Here is a 23,052-nt window from a genome sequence, read left to right as displayed (position 1 = left end):
GGCCAGCCTATAGGATCAGCAAGAGCCAAGATATCGATCAGTTCTCCTTTGATGGTTTCCTTCCATAGATGGAATAGCTAGCATCTAGTCAGATATGTCCTCATGACGCTTTAGGTTAACTTACAGCGGCCAATAAGCATGGGTATTTCTATCAGCCATCGCCTTCCGTTGATGAACCAGCCAGAGATTGACTTCCTCAGGTGCCCACCCGTGAGCACGAGTCAATGGTGCCATAGTGAAGGCTTCAAGACCGCAAGCCATATTAGTATAGCACCAACTTCCAAGTAGCTTAGCTTTCTTGTCTCGAGGCCAGGAGTTGATTGGCCACTTGAACCTCTCAACAACGACATCCTCAAAGCCGATGTTTTTCATGATATCTTCAAGAGATAAAATATCTAGGTATGGTCGGCCAAACATGACAGATGCTTCTTTCAACAGGGCTAGAGACTTGAGCATGATGTTATCTGGGCTGAGGCTGCCGTCATCGGATTTAATGTTTATGTCGACTTCTTGAATTTCGACATAGCCACCAGGAGCAAGGTTGCTGGACTTATGAGCGAGGAACCGTAACGTCCTGACCTAGACTTACTTGAAACACTTGGCCAGATAGTCGCCCCAGTCTGCGATGCAGGATGTCATGACACGACTATGGATGTAGTCAAATGGCTGGCTATAAGTCCACTCATCTTCAATGTCATCGATAACAAAGTTCACATTCGGCGGGACGCTACACTCGTTAGCATAACTCACTCAGTCTCATACTCAGCCATACAAGTCTGGTTGAATTGGCGATAGATCAACCCCAGTAACCTAAAGAATTGTGTTAGCTTACAAACAGTTGACTTGAGAGGGCATACTTACCTGAGATTCAGGGTGCTCGTCCGCATAATCGATAGCCCAGATGCCAGTACCTGTCCCAATATCCAGAACATGCTTAACTTTGGCGCCAGGGCTATTCGGCGGAGCTAGGCCAAGCTTATCATCGAATGTGAGGAGAAAAAGGTTATGTTGAAGGTCTTGGGTGATTAGCATTCATGGTTCTTTCTATGAAGCTGGCTACCGTACCAAGTCTCTCATTCTCGGCTTCATCATTGGGTAAGGCATATTCTTCGTTCGGTGATTAGCATCTAGGAAATTCAATGTTGATTGCAAGAAGACTTACTCCCGTCTTTGTACGCATGGTATGTCCTACCATTTTCGCGACGGTAGTTCAGAATCGAACTTGAGACGCTTGCTGTAGAAGATTGAAGATCCTTGAGAATTTCAGTATACGGATAACCATGATTCTGCTATTAACGACACCACATACATCGCCAAGAGAGGAGTCAGTATCGTCAGTCTAGTGATAGTTAGATATGCCTCCGCACTCAGGTCATCTCAACTTACCACATCGTCGGGAACGATCGCTGCTGAATCGACCCCTTGCGTTTGAGCCATATCGAAAGATAGAAGAGGGATTTTGTTTTTTTGGACTTTTTCAAGAATCATATCAGGATCTTTGACCACTTTATATGTTGGTCCTCCCCTGTCTTCGGCAAACTGCATGCTACTTGACTTCCTAACACGGATTTACCCGCTGTTTCGTCGGCCCATCGGAAAGGCATATGATAATTCCCAAACCAATTATGCTTCAGAGAATCCAATTATCCTTACCAAAGCCATACCAGTGTTACTTTACAGTTGACGTGTCATACTACGCCGCATGTTGGCAAACTGGGGCTGAGAAACTCAGGTTTTGGCTCGACAACTCGTTTTAAGGCTTCATCCCATCTTGCTGTTCTAAAAGAGAGTAATTGCACATAGTAAAATGTTGGCGCGAAATCTTCTATGAAATTCTTCCTCAGGTTCGCCGGTGATAGGTTGATTGGGGATTATTGTTGAGTTCTTATTGGAAACCAGCCAAAGATGTAAAACAATACGATTGCTCACATTTATGAACATGGACCCTTGGTCGCTTGAATAACACTGTACGGTTGAGTGGTTTCCTAAGTTTCCCTTCCTTCTAACCAGACTTGAAGAGTTTGTTAACTTGAATGTCAAATTTCTTCCCAGTTCTAGTTAAAAGCTATCAGATCATTACTAAATAAAGGATTTATGACTTGACAGTCCATGATACATATCACCTAGTATGTCAAACTCGGTGCTTCATGGTACGATTATGAACCAAGAAAATATAGAATGATGGATGACTATAAGTTTGGTTGGACTGACACCATTGTGTTTCAAGATACTAATAGAGTCCTTCCAGATGAAAGCGTTGAGTTAATTATGAAAGGTGGACTTCGAAGGCCAAGAACATACGGGCTGTCCAAGACAGCATGTGATAAGAAACCAATGTCTGCTGTTCGGTTCTAAATGGTTGTGTTTTGCAAGGGACAGAGTGACCTCTTTAGTTAGGTCACTGTTATCTCACCTAGAGTTCAGTTGTACGACAAGTTATTCATCAAGCCTCGAAACTCATGGTCTCGCGCAGTTTGGGCAAAGCCAAGTCTCATAGACAGGTTCGTCTATCGTCTACCTTGACAAATACCTTCTTGGGTTTCAGCAGCAGTGCCCAAGCTAGGTTCCCACTCCCGCATGGAAGTTCTTGAAAGACGGAGTTTCTTATAAAGCCCGATCACGAATATATGTGCTGAAAACCTCAACACATACAGTTATCTGACCATGGCTGGGCTGATATCAATACTCAAGATCTCAGAGGTAAATAGCGCCCTATGGAAGAAGCATCTAAGTCACTCGACAATACTAAAGATCACTTTTAGCCTAAATAGAGCGAGTAGGTTTCATCCTACAGAATAGTTCGAAGGGTAATACAAATAGTGTAAGCCAAACTACTAGTTTCGCTCAATGATTGGACAAACAACGAGTTTTAGACCTACAAGTGGCATGTTTGGGGGCTTAAGAATCACCCCGCAATGTCGGATCCCAAGGTTGGGGGGAGTTTCACAGACGCTGATTCATGGAAAATTACTAGCTTGGTGGACATAGCCCGCATCTGCTTAGCATCTCGGTATGGCTTAACCGACTTGTGACTTTATATAAAGCTATTTGACCGTTAACCCCTCGAACCTCGGTGACGATAGCTATCTTCCCTTTAACATCTTCCAAGACAGCATAATGGCCGATGAATCAAATCCCACCTTTACAAACCCAGTCATTCGGGGCTTCAACCCGGATCCTACCATATGCGTAGTTCCTGCTACGGACTCAACCCCAACGACGTTTTTTCTTAGCACTTCGACATTTGAGTTCTTCCCCGGATGCGCCATTTACACGTCTACCAATTTAATTGATTGGAAACTCATTGGCCATGCACTCAATCGTCGAAGTCAGATTGATATGCGTACCGTTGAGCCCGGTGCGGGTAGTTGGGCGAGTACTTTGAGATATCGACCTGAAGAGAAGCGATGGTACTTGGCCAATGGTGTCTTCCACCGCTATCGTCCAACTGTTGATGTAAGATCTCATAATCGATATTAGGCAAAATTGGTCTCTGATAAATATGTACAGGAACGTATTTTTCCTCGAGGTTTCTATGTCTGGACCGATAATATCTGGGATGACAATGCATGGTCTGACCCAGTGTACTTTGACAACCCCGGTTTTGACCAAGACGTAAGAAAAATACCGTCAAACTATTACTCATACTAACCAGAGCAGCTATTCTGGGATGATGATGGAAAAGTATACCTTTCAACTACAATGCGCTTCGCTTGGCGAGACCCAAACTCAAAGCAGAAAGATTTTGGCATTCACATCTCCGAGATCGACATCTCAACTGGAAGAACTCTCACAGCTCCCAAAGTAATCCGAAAATCCCCACACGGAATTGCCGAGGGCTCTCATGTCTTCAAGCGAGGAGACTGGTATTATCTTTTGACTGCTGAAGGAGGCACAGAAGCCGGCCATCAAGAGTGGGTATTTCGAAGCAAGGATGGCCCTTTGGGTCCATGGGAGAGCCAGGGAAAGCCTCTTTGGTACAATGGACCAGATGAAGAAGTTCAGAGAACGGGACATGTTGATGTCTTTGAGGACGGAAACGGAGATTGGTGGTCTGTCTTGCTGGGTGTTCGCCCAGTGCCGCACCAGGGGACTTTCTTAGAACCACAACTCGGTATTTTGGTCACCTCTCTTTGGAATTGGAATATGCTAACTTTCATAGGGCGAGAGACATTTCTCGTCAAAGTTGAGTGGAAGGATGACTGGCCCATCTTCAATGATGGTAATAATATCACACTGAAGACTGCAGGGAGAAATCTCATCAAGTCAGCTTCGAAGCCGAGTCCTCAGACATGGAATGCCGATCTCTCACAAGATAAGCTGGAATTGGGATGGTACCAAAAGAGTATGACTGCCCCCCAAACAAAGTTTTGGATCCATCTGACATACCCAAGATACACCTATCAAGCAAAGTTACACCCTCACAGAAAAGCCTGGCGTACTAAGGCTCCATGGTAACTGTTACGATTTGACCAGCCCTGAGGCTCCAGCCATGCTTCTCAGGAAACAGACTTCATATAACCAGGTCTTCAGAGCCAAGATGGAGTTTAAGCCTACAGTACGAGGCTACGAAGCTGGAGTTGTTCTTTGGTGGAGCCAGCACTCATACGCATCCTTAGGCGTCGTCGCTTCAGAAAGAGACGATGGTAAAATTGAAACAAAGATCAGCTACCAAGGGGCTGCTGGAAAGGCTGGAGAGTTCAAAGTAAGTCGACAACTATATTCATAAGCACAAGCTAACATTGCTACTAGACTTCAGAGACAGAATTTGGAGGCAACCTCGATAGTGTTGAGTTTTCTATCCGTGCAAACCCGACCAAATACGAGCTTTCTCTCAAGGCTGGAGGAAAGGAGTCAGAAGTGTTTACTGTCGACGCCAGTGCTTTGACAGTGATGCCACCCCACGGAGGATGTTTTGCCGGTACAATGTTTGGAATCTATTCCTATGGCAAGAATCAGCCCGTGTTGGATCCAGCAGACTTTTCAGAGATTAGCACATATGAGCTTTAGTAGCGACTATCGATAGAACTAAAGTTATGCCACTAGACAAAACCTTCGGCAAAAGCACCCTAAAGAGAAACAAAAGGATAAAGCACTAACAGCACTAAAAGCACTAGAGGTAGAAACTGCAAAAAATGGATCGCCTGTGTATCACAGGTGGCGGATCTCTCCCGCCGGGAATTGAACCCGGGTCTCAAGCGTGACAAGCTTGCATACTGACCACTATACTACGGAAGACATAACAGGCTTGAGCCTGCTGTAGTGAGGTTGTGCTTGGGACAGCGATGATGGGTAGTATATTGCCCAGCAGTGTTTCTGCAACTCTTTGCCTGAAGTTGGATACCCTGCACCCATTTTTCATATCTCTAGAACCACCATCAACTAACTGCATAAACCACGCAGTGTGAAGAAAATACAAGTAGAGCATAAAGTTCTGTATTAATTACGACGATTCATTCTTCTCTGCCTGTTACATGAAAAAAAAAATTAAAAAAAAAAATTAAATGAGAAGAGCATCTTTCAAATGGGATCGAGGCTACTGGCTCATTTGCTTTCTTCAGTCATGGCATCCATAACATGCTCCATGCCAACGTCGTTCGGAGACATATCAGTGACAATCTGCCATATCCGCCTCCTGTTCGTCAAACCTTGGGGGATATTCAACCCGACCTTCTGATAGTTCCATGCATCCTCTATCTGATCCTGACAGTCCTCATCATCAGGATCAACTTGATCTTTCGTCTCAGGGACAGTAGCATTAGCCATAACCAGCCTAACCAGTTTCTCCCAGTTCCACACAAAACCTCCAGATACAGCTTCTTGATATTTTGCTTGGACAAGGTGCTTTTTTATGTCCCACAGAAAAGGAATACGAAGCAAGGTGTCTTTCCAATGAGACTGCGGGATAAGGTTCGTGCACTCGAGAGACATACTCCCATCACGAAGGAGAGCAATAATGCTGTCTTCAATCTCACGAGGGAGATTGTTGAAGTTGTTGGTGAACTTTTCGTGAGCTATAGAAGCATCAGCTCGCTCGAGATTTGACATGAGAGACTCAGTCAAGCGAGGGATGCTGAGAGGGTCGTAATTCCACTAGTCATCTTGTCAGAAAGAAGGCACAGCCTGGTAGAAGAGAAACTTACCCATTCAAGAGAAGGGTCATCGAGGATCGACTCTTCGGTGCAAATGGCATCTCTGGGGATGTAATATCGCTGCAGCCCCAACTCGATGGACTCTCCTGATCGATTATTGGGAATGTTAGGAAGGTATAGCGGCAAGGTATTTTCGTCGTCTGCAGTCTTGACACAGCGTCTCTCGATAGTCATCCACAGATCCCCCATAGACTTGACCTTTCCACTTGGTTCATTCATTGCTCGCCTTGCCATATCAATACAGGCAGAGTGGAAGCCGAGATACCAGCGGTGCCCATTCGCTGCATCATGATCTGGATGTTGCTCAGGAAGATGTTCAAGCTGTAAACTGACCTCACGACCAGTTGAGAGGGTGACTTGACCACGATTATATGCTCTTCCATTGTGTAAAATGACACTCTCGTCGGGTATCTTGAGTGATTTGGGACCGACTTCGTCGCACGGCCACGTAGGGCCCGAAAGAAAGACATGGTCTTCTCTCCACTTGTACGGGTTAAAATCGGCAGACTCTTGTTCTATCGAGGTGTAACTAGGACTCCATTCCCATAGTTGAACAGCACAAATCATGCAAACGGCCTTGCCGACCTCAGCCATTGTTCGTGACGAAGATGTATAGCGTTTGTATACTTGGGGGCGGAGAGATGAGATGGCGAGGTAAGAAACTCTTGTGTATAGGCAAAGCGGCATATAGTCGAGGCAGAGGTGGCGCGGGCGCAGAGAGACGGGAGGTTTCTAGATTTGCTTCTGGAAGGAGTGTTTCACAAAGAAAAGAGAGCTAAATTAAATCAATGCGGCATGTCATCATGGCGGAGCGCAATTGGTCAGTGTCAAAAAGTGAGTCAAATTGCTATGGTGAGATGAAGCTCCACACAAGTCAATCAGAGAAAACAGCCAAAGTTCTCTTTCGAGATAGGACTACTAGGTCCGAGCATTAAGCATAACTGAGCAGCATTTATTACAGTACTAGATAAGAAATACCTAGGTCTCCAGGCCACTCTTGTATTCTCAAACAAATCTTTACAATACTGTCACCAAGTCAGTCCGATGCTCCTCCACTGCCGACTGGGCTGGGCCCATCCCGCTCTGCCTCGCGCATCAGGGTCCAACAAGGAAAGCCGTTATAATATACCGCGGTTATAAGCGATTAACGAAATTAACAGAGGAGTCAATTGGGGGCCCCAAGCCCAAGATGTGGAGTATTTCAAGATTACACCCGCGGTCCGTGATTAAGGCCCGGGGGTTTCAGATGCCGTCAGCATCGTTTTCGTACGATATCCGCCGCTAAAACAGTCAGCTCCACGAACAAGACCCTTGGAATCCTTGATGCCGAGAATCTCACCCGTCACACTAGACCATATGCATAGAACTCACCGATCGGTTCCTGGCATGAACCCTGGGATCCAAGCCCAGAACTCAGCCTTAGCCATGTAACCGTGAAGCGTACGGCTTTTCCGAATGTGGTCATATTTCGTAGCACAGGGTCTCTTACTGGCTCATTCCCGCATTTTGCCCATTAAATCATTGGCTACTGCCGTCTCTTGAAATGCCCTCATAAGCAGAGGAGGATGGCCTTTTCCTTGTGCCAGTGTTACCGTGCTATGTTTAGTGGATAAGGCATCCTTGGCCAATTTGTGTTTTTGGAAGGATCCTGCGGGTAGCACTGGGATGGGATGAGTGCTTATATACAATGAAGATGCTCTGTTGTTTGTGTTGACTTCCTCAGAGGTCATCTCTGATACTGTCATTCGTTAATATACATTCGTACATTCTTTGCTCATTATGAGACGTTCTCTTCTTTTCTTACTGGGCACTGGCTCAGCTGTTTTAGCTGGGCCCTGTAAGCCGTCACCTCCTTCTTCACATCTCACCGAGACTGTTCCTCAGTATGAGGCTACCAGTACTGGCCCTGCCGGTGGCAATAGCGATACTGTTAATCTCCCCTCTACCACAGGGTTTGACAACCCAGAGTTGACCCAGTCCCAGAGCGACGCTTCGGGCGAAAGCTCAAGCGTCGATGTTCCTGGATTGGGTTCGACTTCGAACTGGCTTCCTGGATGGTCTTCGGACTCAACTTGGCCGGGTCAAAGCACCCCAACTCCTGGTGCCTCGGGAGCTTTCACTTCTGGTCAATCTGATGAGACTCACGATACTCACATAATCGTTGAGACTTCCAGTGGCGCCGAAGGTCCTGGAGATGGCACTGCTACCCAGACTGGACCTGCTGGCCAAGAGACCAACACCGGTGCCACGGGTACCGAGACTGGCACCATTGGCACCGAAACAGGAGTGATTGGCACTGAGACCGGTGTCAACACTGAGCCTGGCTCTGATGGCGAGGGTACAGAGACCGGCAGCGCCTCAGTTCCCTTCAACACCGAGACAGGTGTTCAGACTCAAACTGGCACTGATGGACAAGCCACTCTGACTGGCAGTGCTCCCATTGATGCCACCCAGACAGGCTCTAACACTGAGACTGGAGCGAACGGCCAAGAGACAGAGACTGGCTCTGGCGCCACAGAAACAGGATCCAATGGTCAAGGTACTGAGACTGGTAGTGCTCCAATTGGCACGGAAACTGGCATCAACACCGAGACTGGTTCAAATGGCGAGGGCACACAGACTGGAATTGTCGGTACCGAGACTGGTATCAACACTGAGACCGTTTCCAACGGCGAGAATACTGCAACTGGCAGCGTACCAGTCGATGCTTCTCAAACAGGTACCGAGACTGGTGTCAATGGCCAAGAAACCGAAACTGGTGCTGTGCCTACAGATGCCAACACAGTGACTGGCACTGATGCGCCCGTGAACACAGAGACCAACGTGGACGGCACTGAGACTGCTCCAGCCGGAACGGAGACTGGGCCCGACGCAACAGGAACTGTACCTGGAGCAACAGAGACCGGGTCAAATGGCGAAAACACCGAGACAAACGGTGCGCCAACCGGTGCCAATACTGACTCCCTCCCAACCCAGTCTGGCTCTGAGACTGACTCAGGATCTCCTACCAACACTGGTACTACCGATGCGGATGGATCCGAGACACAGACAACCGTTTCTGGTCCCGAGGAGACTGAGACTCGCACAGATGGCACTGGACCCGAGACCACTGCTGCCGAGGGTGGCCAGACTACAGAGCCTAACGCTGATGGCTCGTCTACTGGAACTGCTCCCGGTCCTGATGAGACCAACACTGATGGGTCTGAGGGCGACAACACCACCAACGGCTCCCCCACTGACAACCCTAGCGAGACCTCTGTGAATCAGCCCGGTCAAACCATCTCTGATTCAGAGACCGACAACAACTCAGGCCCTACCGTCACTGATTCAGCGCCTTCTCAGACTACCGCCCCCGGAGCCGGTATTACCTCTGCGCCGGTCCCTGCGACCACAAAATCCGACGGCGATGATGGTATCACTTCCACTCTCACAGAACCTCCAGCGGACTTCTCTCCCACGACCGTCTCCAACGACGACTGGACCACCAACACATGGATCACGACCACCTCTGAGGGCTCCGACGAGCCCACTGTCGTCCCCGTGCTTGTTGGTTGCCCCGGCTGCGGCGGCTCCGGCCACGGGATCGTCATTTTCGGCTTCCCTCCTATCCCTAACACTCTTTTTAACTTCCCGAAATTCCCCAATTTGCCTAAGTTCTCTTTCCCCTGCATCCCCGGTCTCACACCCGGCTGCAGCACAAGCAACTCGCCTGAGACCCACGAGGATAACGACGACGACGACGACGATGATGACGATGATCAGAGTACTGCTGAGGACAAGAGCACCGCCGAGCCCTCAACATCGTCGGAGGCCGAAACTACTACCACCTCTGCTGAAGAGTGTAGTGCCACCGAAATCGGCGGCTCTTGCACCAATTGCCCCAAGAACATCTATGTGGCCGACGATAACGGCGATGTTGAGCTGATTGACGATGGCGATGATATCCTCAAGCGGGCCGCCGCGCCCGCGCCTGCTCCTGGCCCCGGCCTGGGCAAGCGCTCACCTGCGGAGCCAATTACCTCTATCGGAGGCGGCATCTGCACCCTGCAGAAGACCGGCGTGCAATTCCCTGAATACCCCAGCGGTCCTGAACTCTTCAAAGCCGATCGAGGCGCCGCTGCTCAGCCCAGTGATACCTACTACAACACATTCAAGTGGTTCATCGGCGTTCAAGATGCCACCACATGCGCACGCTCCCTCGATACCGTAGGCAAGAAGGACTTCGGCAGAACCATTACCAACAAGAAGACCATGGATCACGTATACGAGAAGAGCATGCTCCGGGACTTCTTCACGCATATCCTCGATAACGGCGTGCCGACTGTGCAGGGCGTTACTACCGGAACCCAGGGCAAGATCAACTGCGGTGACTTGGCCTATTATACTAATGACGACCCTGCTGTGGCGGGACCTAACCTTCTCGAGGAGGTCTACAGTGCATTCCCGGCTTACGGGCAGTATTTGGATGACTTTATTGGCATGGATGATTACACGAACTCGATTTGCAAGGTAAGCATCCGACTCTGATTCACTGCTGCTGATATCAGTGATTCACTGCTACTCGCGTCAGTGATTCACTGGAACTTATGTCCATGATTCACTGCTTCAAGCGACGGTGATTCACTGTTACTCACGTCAATCAATGATTCACTGTTGGAGCATTCACTAACACTATCCAGGGCACGATCGCAACCCCAGGCAACCTCCCCAACGAAGTCAGCAACGTCGCAAGTGTCGGTAAAGTCGTCAGGGCAAACACACCTTGGAAGAACGTCGAAAAGTGGATGGAGGCCCTTCTTCAGACCCTCGAGAAGCTATCAATTGGTGTTGAGCTCTGGAATCACCAAGAGGTCCAGACTGTGGTTATCCGTCAAAACCGCCGTATTCACTCCCGATTGTAAGTTGGCCTGACCTATCTCTCGCCCTCAATTGATCCATAGACTAAAGCTAACTGATGCCAAGTGTCAACATCGATAATAACGCAAAGAACTGCAAGCAAGACGATGCTGTCAAGAACAACGTCTGGAGCTTCTCTGCCGCCTACCAGAACTACATGAACAACCTCTTTGACGGTACAGAGTCTTACTCCATCAATCCCATCGTGCAAAAGGCCGCCGACGACGTCATCGCGCGAATGGATATTAACATGGCTGCTCTTCAAGCCCGACTTGCAACACTGAGCACCTCTGAGCAGGATTTGGTGACCAAGTGGCAGTCCCGCTACGCTCCTCTCAAAACTGCGACATACCAGGTCTCATTTACATGGGACTTCACGTACACGAGCTTGAAGAGGAGACAGGACGATGGTGAGGAGGGGGAGTCTTGCGCGGTTCCTACTACTTCTCTGAGTGAATCAGCTACTAGCTCTGCTATCTCGTCATTCACAACATCTTACATCTCTCGCACAAGCCAAGAGGCCGTTACCACCGAGGAGCCTACCCGCACCACCTCTGTCGCTACACCGACTGAGTCAGAGTGGGAGGGAGTATGCCCAACGCAATGGGAAATCGTAGTCGAGGACGGCAAACTCCCCGACGGCGCCGGAGAAAAGTGTCTCTGCAAAGCCACGCCCTCTCTCGACGATCAATCACCCTACCAACCCGAACAACTCGACGCTGCGATCGGCGACTTCTGCGACGGTTCGAGGACCCTTCACTACATCAAGAACGGGATTCCTGAAAAGATAAACCGCGACTACTATATCGGGAACAAGTCGGTTCTGTCGCTGGGCGTACAGTTCACAACATTGCCGGCCGAGCGATGTAAGACGCCTGCTGGAGATGTTGTATTGGCCGAACAGTGCAAGACTTCTCTACAGAGGCTCAAGTGCCAAAATAAGAAGGACAATTATGGTGGATTTTATGTTGAGGCTACTGATGATGGATGTTATCTGTGGTCTGCTGGTGTCGGATGGTCGAGCGATGGGCAGTGGCCTGGGGCGGTTGATCTTCCTCCTGTTCAGGGATCCTAAACTCGTCTAAATTTAGGAATAAGGCTCTAGAATGTTAGTAAATATTTGAAGATATTAGAAAAATTCTTAGGCCATTTTAGTAAAGTTCCCTAAACGTTTATCTTGCCTCTGTCGAATGCTGGTATTGAGGCTGCAGGCGCAGTGGCCAAAGACGTTGCGAGAGACACTTCACTGGCAGGGAATTGAACAGTCAAGTAGTAACCCGGACCTGCGCTATTCTACCAATTAATCTCTCGTTAGTACCGATTGACGGCCATGATAATGCTGGCCCACGATGAATAAGATGACCCCGAGAGATGTTTCTGGGCGAAGGTGGCGAATGGTGTATATGAGCCGTAATATTAGCCACTTCAGTATGACAACGTGGCCGAGTGGTTAAGGCGATGCCCTGCTATCTCTTCGAGACATCATAGGCATTGTGTTCGCACGCGTAGGTTCGAATCCTGCCGTTGTCGATGCTTTTTTGCTTTTGCTTTATAATTCTTCTGATCTTTTTGATCTGCCCAATTCCATCGACATCGTCATATCCTTCTGTGCTGGCTTGATATGACTGAGGTTATGGCGAACCGATGGTTGACTGGGAACCCTGGGAGACAAACCAATCAGCGCCTCGGAATTGTGGACCACTGTTTAATTGTTCGGCTTTAAATGCTGACAACTTCAACGCGTTTGAAGAACTCCCTTTTATTTGCGATAATTCTCAAAGCCAAGGCGCATTCAAGTACCGCTCCCAGATAGACAATGGGCTCGTGTCTGTCACGGAATGACTTTCCTGTTGCGGGCAGAGTATGTCGTGCCATTGCCTCAGTGCAGCTGCCCCCACTAACGTTTTGCAGACAGTCCTAATTACAGGCGGTTCCAGAGGTCTCGGTCTAGCAGCAGCACGCCAACTCTCCTCCAAAGGCGCACACGTCGTTATAGTCGCCCGTGACCCAACCGTCTTAGCAGAAGCTCTCACTCAAGTCGAAGCATCTGCTCAATCTCCATCTCAGCGCTTCTTCTCACTCACAGCCGATACCACGAAAGCTTCAGAATGCTCTCGCGTCATTGCAGAAGTTACCGCCTGGAACGATGACAACCCGCCGGATATCGTCTGGTGTTGCAGTGGAAGTGCGCATCCAACTTTATTTGTCGATACTCCGGTTGAGCAGCTACAGACTATGATGGATAGTAATTATTTCTCGAGTGCGTACATGGCCCATGCTACACTTAATGCGTGGTTGAGACCTGCCATCGATGGCGTCACGAAGAAGAGTACAGAAGCCAAGACACCGACGGCTCGTCACATCATCTTCACGGGATCTTTTGTTTCGCTGTACAGTTTTGCAGGTTTCACGCCTTACTCACCCTCCAAAGCTGCTATCAGATCGCTATCAGACTCTCTTTCACAGGAGATGAACTTATACGCAGGAGCTCACCCCAATGAGCCTCGCGTCCGCATCCACACTGTCTTCCCAGCTACAATGCCAACAAAGTCCCTTGACGATGAGAACAAAGTCAAGACGGATGTTACCAAAGCGCTTGAGGAGGGTGACCAGATCCTCACACCGGATGAATGTGCTCGTCGTGCAATTGCGGGGTTAGAGAGAGGAGAAGAACTCATTGCGACGAGCACTATTATTAGACTTGTCATGACTACTGTTATGGGCGGTGCTATACGTGGTGGATTTTGGACGGGCTTGGTTAATACCTTGTTGAGTTGGGTTGTCATGATTGTTATGGTGTTTATTCGGTGGGATATGGATGTCAAGGTTAGAAATTGGGGGAAGAAGCATGGGGCCAGTGGTATGGCATCCAAGGACAAGTAACAAGGACGGTGAGCTATGGTTCCACAAGCATACATGCGGTCATCGAGATGGGTGTTATTTGATCGAACAAGCAAGGTAGAACATCGCAAGGCTAAAGAAGTTACGAAAACGAAGGGATGTCTAATATTGGCCTATCATTTCTCCTCATGGATGGGTCCCCGGACCGTTCTCACTTGATGTGTTGGTTGTGAGAGTGAGAACATGATACATGTAGCGCGTTACACGAACCAAGCCCTGTCTCACTTTATCGCCCGAAAGTTCCCTGAAAGTTGGATATGGAGGAGTTAAGTACTGCTTGATACTTATCTGGACAGTTCGAAAGCTTGGAAAGACCAGAGCGATGATATGTCCTTCCATACGCAAGCCTCGAACGAAGTCAGAAAGTCAAAGATAGGCACTGGACTTGAAGCATATCATTAGCGTGAAGGATACACTGTCGATGACCAGGATGCTATGCAGTAAATCGCAATATTCTCCGTCCCGTCTGTGAAGAAAGCCTACCTCGCAGTTCTCTCTTTTCTCAGTGGAAACTATTGTCTCAATCTGGAACTGCGGGGCCCAATTGAGTGAGGCATAGCCATGATTGCGAGGCTAACTGCAGACCGTCTTACATGCATGGCTGTATGCAAGACAGGGACCCATAGTTGTACAGCCTCTAGAGGCAGCCGCAAGGCAATCGAAACCAAGTTTAGCCCTCAAAAGCCTTCAAATCCACAGTGGCAGCCTCAATTCAAGTTCCCTCGTTAAGTCGTTTCTCCCATCTCAACTGTCTATGTTGGTAGACGCCAATCGCTCACAATGAATCCTTTGTCATTCATAGCCAGCATCGCAGGAATAGCGTCAGCTGGCACCCAACTCTCAAATACTTTATTCAAGCTTTACAAAACAGTCCGAAATGCACCCAAGGAGATCCAATCAGTTGCCATTGAGATGTCTGGCTTAACTGCGACTCTTGAGCATTTACGTGACATCATCAGAGGGGGCCATTCATATGCAAAACCGCAGTTTTGTGATGCTGTTCGACAGGTTGTTAAGAACATCCAGGCAACGCAGCAAGAAATCTCAAAGATGGTGACCGATGAGAGTATCTTGAGGAGGGTTAAGTGGCTCAAGGCTGCGAGGTTGCTGTCGGATATCGATAAGCACAAGGTCACGTTGACTTTGCAGATTACGATTCTTTCGGCGGCTGTTCTGGTCAAGTCTACCAACGGGTAAGCATGTATTCGGCAGGGTTGAACAACAGCTCTGACCTTTTCAGCCATCTAACAGCACCAGAGAAGGTGGAAAATAGATTCAAGGCCCAAGCTGAGAGTCTCATCCTAGCTGGTCAAGCTTCGTTCCAAAATGAGGACGACCCTGAGCCAATTCCAGACCCGCCTCAAGAAAGAGCACCAAGTCCTCCGGTCTGCACGAGCAAGAGGCTGCCAAGTCCTGTCCGTGAGTCTGAGATCCCTGGACATGTACGTACCGAGGAGCTGTACGGCCAGAACAAGAACTCTGAAGACAACGCCTTTCTTTCTGTAAGTGAGAAAGAAGAAGTCCATTCAGCAATTGCCCTAAGTGTCAGGGAACCGCTACGTTCGGACCTGATTTTCACCGACGTGGCGATGCAGCTACGTTTCTATACAATCTTGTATTTCTCAACGAGATATCCGTGCATGGAGCACCATATGAAGACCCATACATTACAGAAACTAGAAACGGGGAAAAGATAGAAGTGCGGCACAGACATCGACATTCAGATGATTCGGATGACTCTGAACACGATGGGGCGAGTCGTCGGGAGAGAGTGAGATTTCAAGACTCCAAGTCTCAAGAACCAGAAAGACTTGTTAATCGACTTCTTTTAGCTTGGACGTCACTGAGCGAGAGTGAAATTGAGAAGGGGAAAGCGGATACTCAGCCTGATATAAGAAGGGCGTTTGGAGAAAGCGAAAGCTCCGATAGTGAAGAGTCGCTTTATGGGCCTGAGGACGAAGAGAAGGCCTGGAGAAAGTTTCGTAGAAGAGTAAGTAATCCACAAGTACTGATAGTGTATAAGATATGCTGACGCTAGGATAGCAAACTAGATTAGGTCGTGATACGTTCCAAAGAGAAGGCATCAAGTACAACAACACTCCGGAGTTTGATCCTTGTGGGCGAAGGATACTTCGGCCGACACGAAGTGAGACACCTAGCTCGGTGTATATATATGAACTCCCTCGACAAAATGGCCCTTCACCAGCATCGGAAGAACCCGAATGGCGGCTTTGGCCGACCGTACATTCAGGATCGAAATCCTTATGCACCGTCTTACGGATCAACGGATCAGTCAAAGTGGAAGCCTGGGGCATCGAATTCCTCCTATAGGTATCCTGTCCCGCCATCATCAGGCGAGACATATTTCCCCCCACCAACCCAGGCGTATAACCCAGCGACAGAGACTTAATCCTCGAGAACAAAGTTTCACAAACCCGATTTTGTTGTTCTACCACAAGCAGATTCTGCGGACTCTGAAAATGGGCCAATTACTCCTAAAGTTGATCTCGCGTCTGTCAACTTGGGTACCATGAGGCAAGGCGATGAGCCAATCTGGGACTGTGATGCTTTCATGTCTGAGAAAATATATCCAGGGAAAGCGATAATGGGAGCGCTTATTGGTGATACATCTGCTAGAAACCCTCATGGATTGGACCTGGCACATACGTTAATACGAGGGCGAAGTATGAAGCTCGTGTATATACGAGGCAATGGTGCGTTATAACGAAGACTCTTAGGTGCAATTGCTGACGGATCAGACCTGGGGGAAACATGGTTTATCAACGACCAGCCCGTATTCTTGCAGTTGCTGCACTCAGGGTACTTACCTCTCTTCTACCCAGAAAAGGAGGCTGACGAGAGAGCCATGAAGGAAGAGTACGTGGCTATTGGAGAGGAATGGGCCAGCTTCGAAGCCCTACAACAACTTGGGTTGGTTGTCAAGAGACGAGAAGAGGATCGGGTTCTACTGGATCCTATCATAACATGGGTAGGCCGTTCTTTTACTAGCTTGTGGTGCTGTATTGCTAATTCCATCCAGTCCATGATTAAAGAACTCGCTACTACCACACTTCAGTTGAGAAGCATGCGGCAGAGACGCAATTTCACGCCAACCTTTTATAACTCTATATCTACATTTCGACAGAAACATGGATATGAAGCACCCTCACTTGTTGGGATGACAGACTCTGAGGCTCGAACGACTTTTGTACTGGATAGACGTGCTAAGGCCGAAGATGAAGTTGAGGTTGACATCCTCAACTTGCCGATTGACGAAGAACCCCAAAAGACACCAGAGGCAACCACAGAAGCCCAAAGCAAGACAAAAACAAGCACACTTCAACCACAGCAGACTTCTCACGCCGAATTTGACACAAGCGAAGTGGCATCGCATGTTTCCTCAGGGTCACGCCTGTCGAGGTTTGTGAAGCGCTATAAAATGGGAGGGAAAAAGAACTTGTCTTTACCTTTGCATCGCCAGAGTCCAAAGAGTAGTGGGCACGGAAGTGAGAGTACTGAGTGGCAGGATGATGATAAGAGGCCTCTGGCACCAACGGACTCTGGTGTTGGAAGCTCTATTGTCTCGGGGCGATAGATATGTTAATCAAGTGGATAAATCTCATGTACAATCATCATATTTCATTCATATTCTACAGATATACATCCGGACTTGTATTCCTACGAAGCATAACCAACATACATATGTAACTCAACATCTACTCCTTTTTGTAGAAGGGATAATCCGTATATCCAACAGCGTTATCCTCAAAAGGCCCATAAAACGTCTTCCTATCATACGCCTGCAACGGCCAGCCGTTTCTCAATCTCTCCACCAAATCAGGGTTACTGATAAAATACCTTCCATACAACAGACCATCATACTTTCCACTCTCGACAACGCCCCACGAGTTAACATCATTGAACCCGCCAGCTGAAAAGAATGGCGTATCTCCAAAGATCGAACGGAACAGTGATAGGTCAACAGTGGGCAGACCCCAGGATCCCAGGAATTTCTGCTTCTCTGCCTCCGAAAAGATCTGCTCATACCGTGGCTCGACGAAACTAACGTATGAGAGCTTCGGTAAGCGAGATTTCAGCTCACGGCAGAGGTGACTCCACGTTTCAACGCGCTTTTCACCACGAGACTGGTTAAACAGGCCAAAAGGCGAGAGACGAATAGCCAGGTTCTCTTGACCAATCGCCTTAGCTACTTCCTCCATGAGTTCAAGTGCAAAGTTACATCTCTTCTCCTCAGAGCCGCCGTAGTGGTCTGTTCGTTTGTTGACGTTTGAGGAGAGGAACTGTTCGACAAGGTATCCGTTTCCGCCGTGGACTTCGATGCCGTCGAAACCAGCTTCGATGGCATTCTTTGCGGCATTGACGTAGTCAGTGATAGTACTCTTGATCTTTTCCACGGTCATCTCGATGGGTGGATAGTCTGCGATTTTGACGGGCGTGGTGCTGTGAGGTGGGGGATATGCGAAGGTCTCGTTGGGATCATCCCATGGTGTGGCAGAGGGAGCCAGAATGGGTGTTCCGGTTAACTGGGGAATGTTGGCGCGGCCAGAGTGCCAGAGCTGAGCGTAGAAATAGCCTCCCTTGGCATGAACAGCATCAACGACCTTTTTCCAACCTTCGACTTGCTCAGGGAGGAAGATACCTGGCACACCTGGCATACCGTTGCCCTCAAGTGAAGGAGGGAGACCTTCAGAGATGATAAGGCCACCGTCAGTTGCCCGTTGAGAATAGTACTCAGCCATCAAATCATTGGGAACCCAGAGTCGATTGGGGTTCTCAGGCGTAGAGTCGGGGTTGACCGGAGTTCCTCGGTTTCTAGTAAGAGGCGCATGAATAATGCGGTGCTTGAGATGAATCTTGCCATTGCCAATGTCAAGTGGAGTGAAGAGCTTGGAAGAAGCTCCCGCGTCAATAATATCGCCCATATTGAAGTTTATCGTGAAGTTCGAAAGGTATATCTTGCTCCTCCAGGGGTCTGCGAGGTCCCAGATACTTAAACCATCAAAGATCGACGAACCACCGGCATCAGTGTCTGACATGTCATCCTATACAGGGTTGCAAGGAACCGGAACAGTCTCGAAGACCAATACCTGCCTTGATCCATTGCCTTGGCTCCATAGATGACACTCGGCATTCTCCACAGACAAGGTCCATATTCTTTAGTCTCTGGTTATCTTGGCGAATATTGTGGACTGATACCGATTCAAGGCGCAGAATTGAGTTGATGTAACGTTTTTGTTGACCTGACGAATCGACAGGCTTTTAGCATGAGGAACCCGGTCCTTGGTACCGACGTCAATGTTTTGACGATGTAACGGCGGTCCACTCTAAGTGGAGATAAGAATGGAGATGACTCTTTGTGATTGTAAGCTGATAAGCTGTGGTAAGGTCGTTGCTGGGTCTATAAGAGACACTAGATCTGGAAAATGGAGCGTTATCATGTCAATCTCCACCAGCTTACTAACTCGACTCGATCAAACCGAGTTCTCCTCAAGGTTGGGTGGGATAGAGTGACTCAGAGGTTAACTCGGATATGTTTTTATGGGTTTTATGTTCTGTAGGCTTGGACTGGCCCCAGGAGGAACAATAGATTTCCGAGAATGATGTATAGTCCAGCATTGCTGTCGTAGAACTAAATAGTGAGCTAGATGTGTTATTCGCAGTCGAGACCTGTGGCTGAGAGCTGATAATCACCACACAGAACTTAGCTGTCGTAGAAAGGCCCATAGGGCCAATATTGTCTTAGGTGTCTTGTACCTTACTGGACTCTTATATTCTCGCATACAAGTTGACTAAATTCAAGAAGTCTATTATCTCCAGAGGAAGAAAGGATGGTCATTTTGTTCTCGAAAAAGGATCCGGATGTGTCACCTCATCCCACTGCTCTTCTGGTCTAGCCTCAGCCGGTTCAACTTTCAAAAGACTTTGTATCACATCGATATGCTCACGATCTCTAGGTATCCAGTACTTGGGTCAGTGGCGAGCCGCGAAAGGGGCTCTTTTCACTGCCGGTCTGCAGACTCTTCCAGCAACTACATCAAACCACAGATGCAACCAAGTGATCTCCACCGCAGTGATGACCTTCCAATATACACTCTACACTTAGGTCATATGATAGGTAACCGTATATGCCCAGAGCGACGACTACCGCTGAGTCGAAGTAGAGGAGCTTTACATAACACGCTTCGAAATCCTTCAAAGCCAAATATCTGACCCCTCTGATCAGCGTGATATAATGGTACCCCATCTTAAAGCGACCAAGCAGAAAAGCGCCGACAGCGATGTACAAACCCTTTTGACGTCTCAAATCTCTTATGAGCAAGATATCGTTCGTCTAAGCGACATGGTCAGTCGGCAGATGAGTGCAATGACGAATGCTGGCTTACTACCTAAAGCAAACGTAGTTCGATCAGCCTTAGTAAGTCCTTTGGAAGTATAACCTCGAATTAACAAGCTGGAGAAGAGCTTTACAAGAAGTGAAGGCGATACACGGGTAGATCTCTCTTGAAAGTCAGTAGGTATTCAACAACAAGCTGTCCCGATTGCTTATACTATCAGTCAAGAATACAACACTTTCGTCTTATTTGACCTCACCCAGATCTTAAGGAAGCCTACTTTATCCAAATCCATCTTCAAGATATTTTCTTAGTGCTGCCTCTTCATCCCTCACCATCCCAGAGCTGACTTAATAGAGGCCTCAAGAAGCGCGCCGCCCTTTGCTTGCGTGGCAGCATTTGGGTGATAGTCACAACCTGCATCAGAACCCTGAGTTGGCCAATCAACCAGATGAGTCTTGACACCAGTCAGCTGCTGCATGGCATCCTTAAGCACCTTGACATGTGTAGACTTCTGCGCATCGGCCTGGGTAGGATAGCTATCACTGAGTAGCGGGGAAGACACAAAGAAGAACTGAGCCTTTGGGTAGTGTGGCTGTACGCTCTTAACCAACTTGACAAGGGCTTTGGTAAGATCTGCAGGGTTGACTGGCTGGCGCACGTTCAGGTAGCTGAAATCATTTGTGCCCAAGTTGATCACCACAGCATCAGGGACCCACGAACTGGGGAATGTGAAACTGTTGTCAGCATCGTTGGCTCCGTAGCGCGTGTAGAGAACTGGCATCGTTGGTGAAGTGTCGGGAGGGTTCTGGGCATAGTTGCGGATAAGACCCTTGCCACTCCAAGCGACGACACTATAATCCGCCTTCAGAGCTCTCGCTGCGACGGCACCATATGTCTTGCCGTTGTTCTGCAGAACAGCTGAGTCGACACAAGGCAGGACGCCGTCAAGGCCGTACCCGACGGTAATGGAGTCGCCAATGATCTCAATCTTTCGCTTAGGTGCTACATTCTCGAGCAGTTGGCCATCCGTGTTAACACCAGTAACCCGGAAAACACCAAAAGAGGCTTCTGACCGTTTCCGAAGTTCAACGGTATGGGTACCCTTTGTGAGTTTTGGGGTTGAGATGGATGTTCCCTCTACGTTTTTAATGAGAATTGGATTGCCACCGTCGATGATCAAATCTGCGCTTGATGTTCCGGTGATACCGTCGATCTTAATACTAGCGGTAGTTCCCTTAAAAGTAAAAGCCACTCCAGTGCTCGGCCATGTGAGCTGCTTGGTCGCCGGGTTGACTCTCCCCACAAATCGATAGCTCTGCACCCAAATATTAGTGGTGTCTGCTGTTGGTGGTGGTGAGGCTTACAGGTAGTGAGGCGGCCGATACGGCGGTTACGAAAAGGGACAATACGGCCACCTTCATCTTGACCGTGGCGTGATATCTGAACAGACAGGAAGGTAATCAATAACGAACAGGACTGTTAGTAAAATCAACAAGGACATTTCGTCATCTTATATACTTTCTCCGATCTCCTGATCAATCCTAGATACTTCGGCAGAGACTATCCGAATTTGCCTAAATAGGCAAAGTACGGCTGTTTGCAAGGTTTCTGTTTCAGAAATCATCCACCACTTACAACGTAGGCCGTCCTGTTTAATTGAGACGATCGAACTGTTTCTGTATTTTTCCGGTCCTTTCATATAGCTGCCGGACCGAAACGAGAGCCCTAGACTCGGAGCTCTCGGAGGAGCCTAGGGTGTAGTTCAGCCTCATTTTATGCTCTGACTGACAACTAGCCTTGCTTCTATTACTCTAACTACCGAGGACTATCCTTTGCACGTATTCACCGCCCACAAACCATATCGCTATTCAAGCACTATTCGCTTCGCCTTACCACTCAATATAGGAGATTTAGGGTGGGTGGCACTCCAAGTGACGTTAACAGGTAAGATTCAAGATAATGATTAGAAACAAAGAACAAAAGCTTCCTTCATAAGAAACATTTGTGAGTCAAACGTCGAGGATCCATCAAGGGCCATCAGAGTTCCTTCTCTATCTCCTCAATGGGAAAGCCAGAATTCATGCGATCGACCATAGTAGCCTTCACCTCGACTTTTCCAAACGCTTCACCCTTGTCACCCGTGAGCCAGTCCAAGGTATCAAGAGTCGATACGAACCCCTCCTTTGCGCTATCTAGGATAAGCACGGGTCTGGAAGTTTCCCCATATGAAAGTATCCAGCAGGAACCGCAAAGCGGAGAATCTGGTCCATCGACTTGTTCAAGACCGGTGATCGAATGCGGGATGTCCCCGATGGTTTTCCATGACGGTACCCTCCCATGATAAGACCGTTCTTGTAGCATGCCAGTTGGCTAACAGGGATCGAGTTGTTGTCATAAAGCTTGCTGTATGTGACTATTCCATGAGTTAATGCCTCAGTGGAAAGAAGTTGAATCATGGTATGCACTTACGTGAAACAGCGGATGCTGAGGGCAGCAGTAGGCCAACAATGGTGGTCTTCGAAACAAACATCTTGGATGGAAAATGAAGCAAGTAAAATCCTGTGATGACTGTGAACAAAGAAGCAAGGTTTGGGGAATTTCTTTGAAGCGATGGGAAGTAGCAGGGTGGCCAGAGGTGTCGGGCCATGGGCCAAGTGCAAGAAGTGGGAGGACTGTGGAACAAATGGACTTCAATATGGCTGTGGAAAGAACCGTGCTCTGCCCGGTGTGTGTGGATGTAGCTGTTA

At 48.4% G+C, this 23,052-nt stretch overlaps 8 protein-coding genes and 2 non-coding genes across 10 annotated transcripts; 4 read left to right on the top strand and 6 right to left on the bottom strand.

The window, feature by feature from the left end:
* Window positions 1-37: 37 nt before the first annotated feature.
* On the bottom strand, window positions 38-1,545 carry BKA55DRAFT_510373 (S-adenosyl-L-methionine-dependent methyltransferase; the record flags this gene model as incomplete). The annotated part of the gene is made up of 9 exons (XM_046187591.1): window positions 38-77; window positions 125-544; window positions 590-727; window positions 763-776; window positions 862-1,016; window positions 1,066-1,107; window positions 1,163-1,253; window positions 1,310-1,339; window positions 1,387-1,545. 9 exons carry the CDS (start codon window positions 1,543-1,545, stop codon window positions 38-40), a joined length of 1,089 nt encoding a protein of 362 aa, XP_046050053.1.
* Window positions 1,546-3,040: 1,495 nt separating this feature from the next.
* Window positions 3,041-5,146, top strand: BKA55DRAFT_642360 (glycosyl hydrolase). Its single transcript, XM_046197153.1, has 6 exons — window positions 3,041-3,456; window positions 3,511-3,615; window positions 3,661-4,114; window positions 4,163-4,345; window positions 4,395-4,705; window positions 4,753-5,146. Exons 1-6 carry the CDS (start codon window positions 3,118-3,120, stop codon window positions 5,008-5,010), a joined length of 1,650 nt encoding a protein of 549 aa, XP_046050052.1. The 5' UTR covers window positions 3,041-3,117; the 3' UTR covers window positions 5,011-5,146.
* A 20-nt stretch (window positions 5,147-5,166) lies between these two features.
* On the bottom strand, window positions 5,167-5,238 carry BKA55DRAFT_t154. The gene has a single exon. It is a non-coding gene; the product is annotated as a tRNA-Asp (tRNA).
* A 306-nt stretch (window positions 5,239-5,544) lies between these two features.
* Window positions 5,545-6,746, bottom strand: BKA55DRAFT_509464 (uncharacterized protein; the record flags this gene model as incomplete). Its single annotated transcript, XM_046187526.1, has 2 exons — window positions 5,545-6,093; window positions 6,144-6,746. The coding sequence occupies 2 exons, from the start codon at window positions 6,744-6,746 to the stop codon at window positions 5,545-5,547; spliced, it is 1,152 nt and encodes a 383-aa protein (XP_046050051.1).
* Window positions 6,747-11,042: 4,296 nt separating this feature from the next.
* Window positions 11,043-12,447, top strand: BKA55DRAFT_566286 (uncharacterized protein). Its single transcript, XM_046192616.1, has 2 exons — window positions 11,043-11,496; window positions 11,548-12,447. The coding sequence occupies exons 1-2, from the start codon at window positions 11,107-11,109 to the stop codon at window positions 12,121-12,123; spliced, it is 966 nt and encodes a 321-aa protein (XP_046050050.1). The 5' UTR covers window positions 11,043-11,106; the 3' UTR covers window positions 12,124-12,447.
* Window positions 12,448-12,480: 33 nt separating this feature from the next.
* BKA55DRAFT_t172 lies at window positions 12,481-12,578 on the top strand. The gene has a single exon. It is a non-coding gene; the product is annotated as a tRNA-Ser (tRNA).
* A 286-nt stretch (window positions 12,579-12,864) lies between these two features.
* On the top strand, window positions 12,865-17,544 carry BKA55DRAFT_593457 (uncharacterized protein; the record flags this gene model as incomplete). Its single annotated transcript, XM_046195555.1, has 11 exons — window positions 12,865-12,909; window positions 12,960-13,927; window positions 14,424-14,497; window positions 14,752-14,940; window positions 15,162-15,451; window positions 15,499-15,939; window positions 15,993-16,190; window positions 16,375-16,663; window positions 16,793-16,938; window positions 17,026-17,369; window positions 17,433-17,544. 11 exons carry the CDS (start codon window positions 12,865-12,867, stop codon window positions 17,542-17,544), a joined length of 3,096 nt encoding a protein of 1,031 aa, XP_046050049.1.
* Window positions 17,545-17,665: 121 nt separating this feature from the next.
* BKA55DRAFT_509785 (uncharacterized protein) lies at window positions 17,666-18,892 on the bottom strand (the record flags this gene model as incomplete). Its single annotated transcript, XM_046187545.1, has 1 exon — window positions 17,666-18,892. One exon carries the CDS (start codon window positions 18,890-18,892, stop codon window positions 17,666-17,668), a length of 1,227 nt encoding a protein of 408 aa, XP_046050048.1.
* A 1,632-nt stretch (window positions 18,893-20,524) lies between these two features.
* Window positions 20,525-21,726, bottom strand: BKA55DRAFT_737553 (SGNH hydrolase-type esterase domain-containing protein; the record flags this gene model as incomplete). Its single annotated transcript, XM_046201368.1, has 2 exons — window positions 20,525-21,620; window positions 21,670-21,726. 2 exons carry the CDS (start codon window positions 21,724-21,726, stop codon window positions 20,634-20,636), a joined length of 1,044 nt encoding a protein of 347 aa, XP_046050047.1. The 3' UTR covers window positions 20,525-20,633.
* A 771-nt stretch (window positions 21,727-22,497) lies between these two features.
* On the bottom strand, window positions 22,498-22,835 carry BKA55DRAFT_689298 (uncharacterized protein; the record flags this gene model as incomplete). Its single annotated transcript, XM_046199333.1, has 2 exons — window positions 22,498-22,718; window positions 22,775-22,835. The coding sequence occupies 2 exons, from the start codon at window positions 22,833-22,835 to the stop codon at window positions 22,498-22,500; spliced, it is 282 nt and encodes a 93-aa protein (XP_046050046.1).
* Between the last annotated feature and the right edge of the window lie 217 nt (window positions 22,836-23,052).

The sequence above is a fragment of the Fusarium redolens genome (assembly GCF_020744475.1).
Source record: "Fusarium redolens strain MPI-CAGE-AT-0023 chromosome Unknown BKA55scaffold_7, whole genome shotgun sequence".
Classification (NCBI taxonomy): Eukaryota; Fungi; Ascomycota; class Sordariomycetes; order Hypocreales; family Nectriaceae; genus Fusarium; species Fusarium redolens.
This window is presented reverse-complemented; position numbering and strand designations above follow the sequence as displayed.

Bases quoted from the DNA above. Each gene is read 5' to 3' on its own strand.
- BKA55DRAFT_642360 (XM_046197153.1), top strand. From the start codon at position 3,118: ATGGCCGATGAATCAAATCCCACCTTTACAAACCCAGTCATTCGGGGC. The intron at 3,457-3,510 runs GTAAGATCTCAT...AAATATGTACAG, and splicing joins GCTATCGTCCAACTGTTGAT to GAACGTATTTTTCCTCGAGG. The intron at 4,346-4,394 runs GTATGACTGCCC...GACATACCCAAG, and splicing joins ATTGGGATGGTACCAAAAGA to ATACACCTATCAAGCAAAGT.
- BKA55DRAFT_566286 (XM_046192616.1), top strand. From the start codon at position 11,107: ATGCCAAGTGTCAACATCGATAATAACGCAAAGAACTGCAAGCAAGAC. The intron at 11,497-11,547 runs CTGAGTGAATCA...ACAACATCTTAC, and splicing joins GCGCGGTTCCTACTACTTCT to ATCTCTCGCACAAGCCAAGA.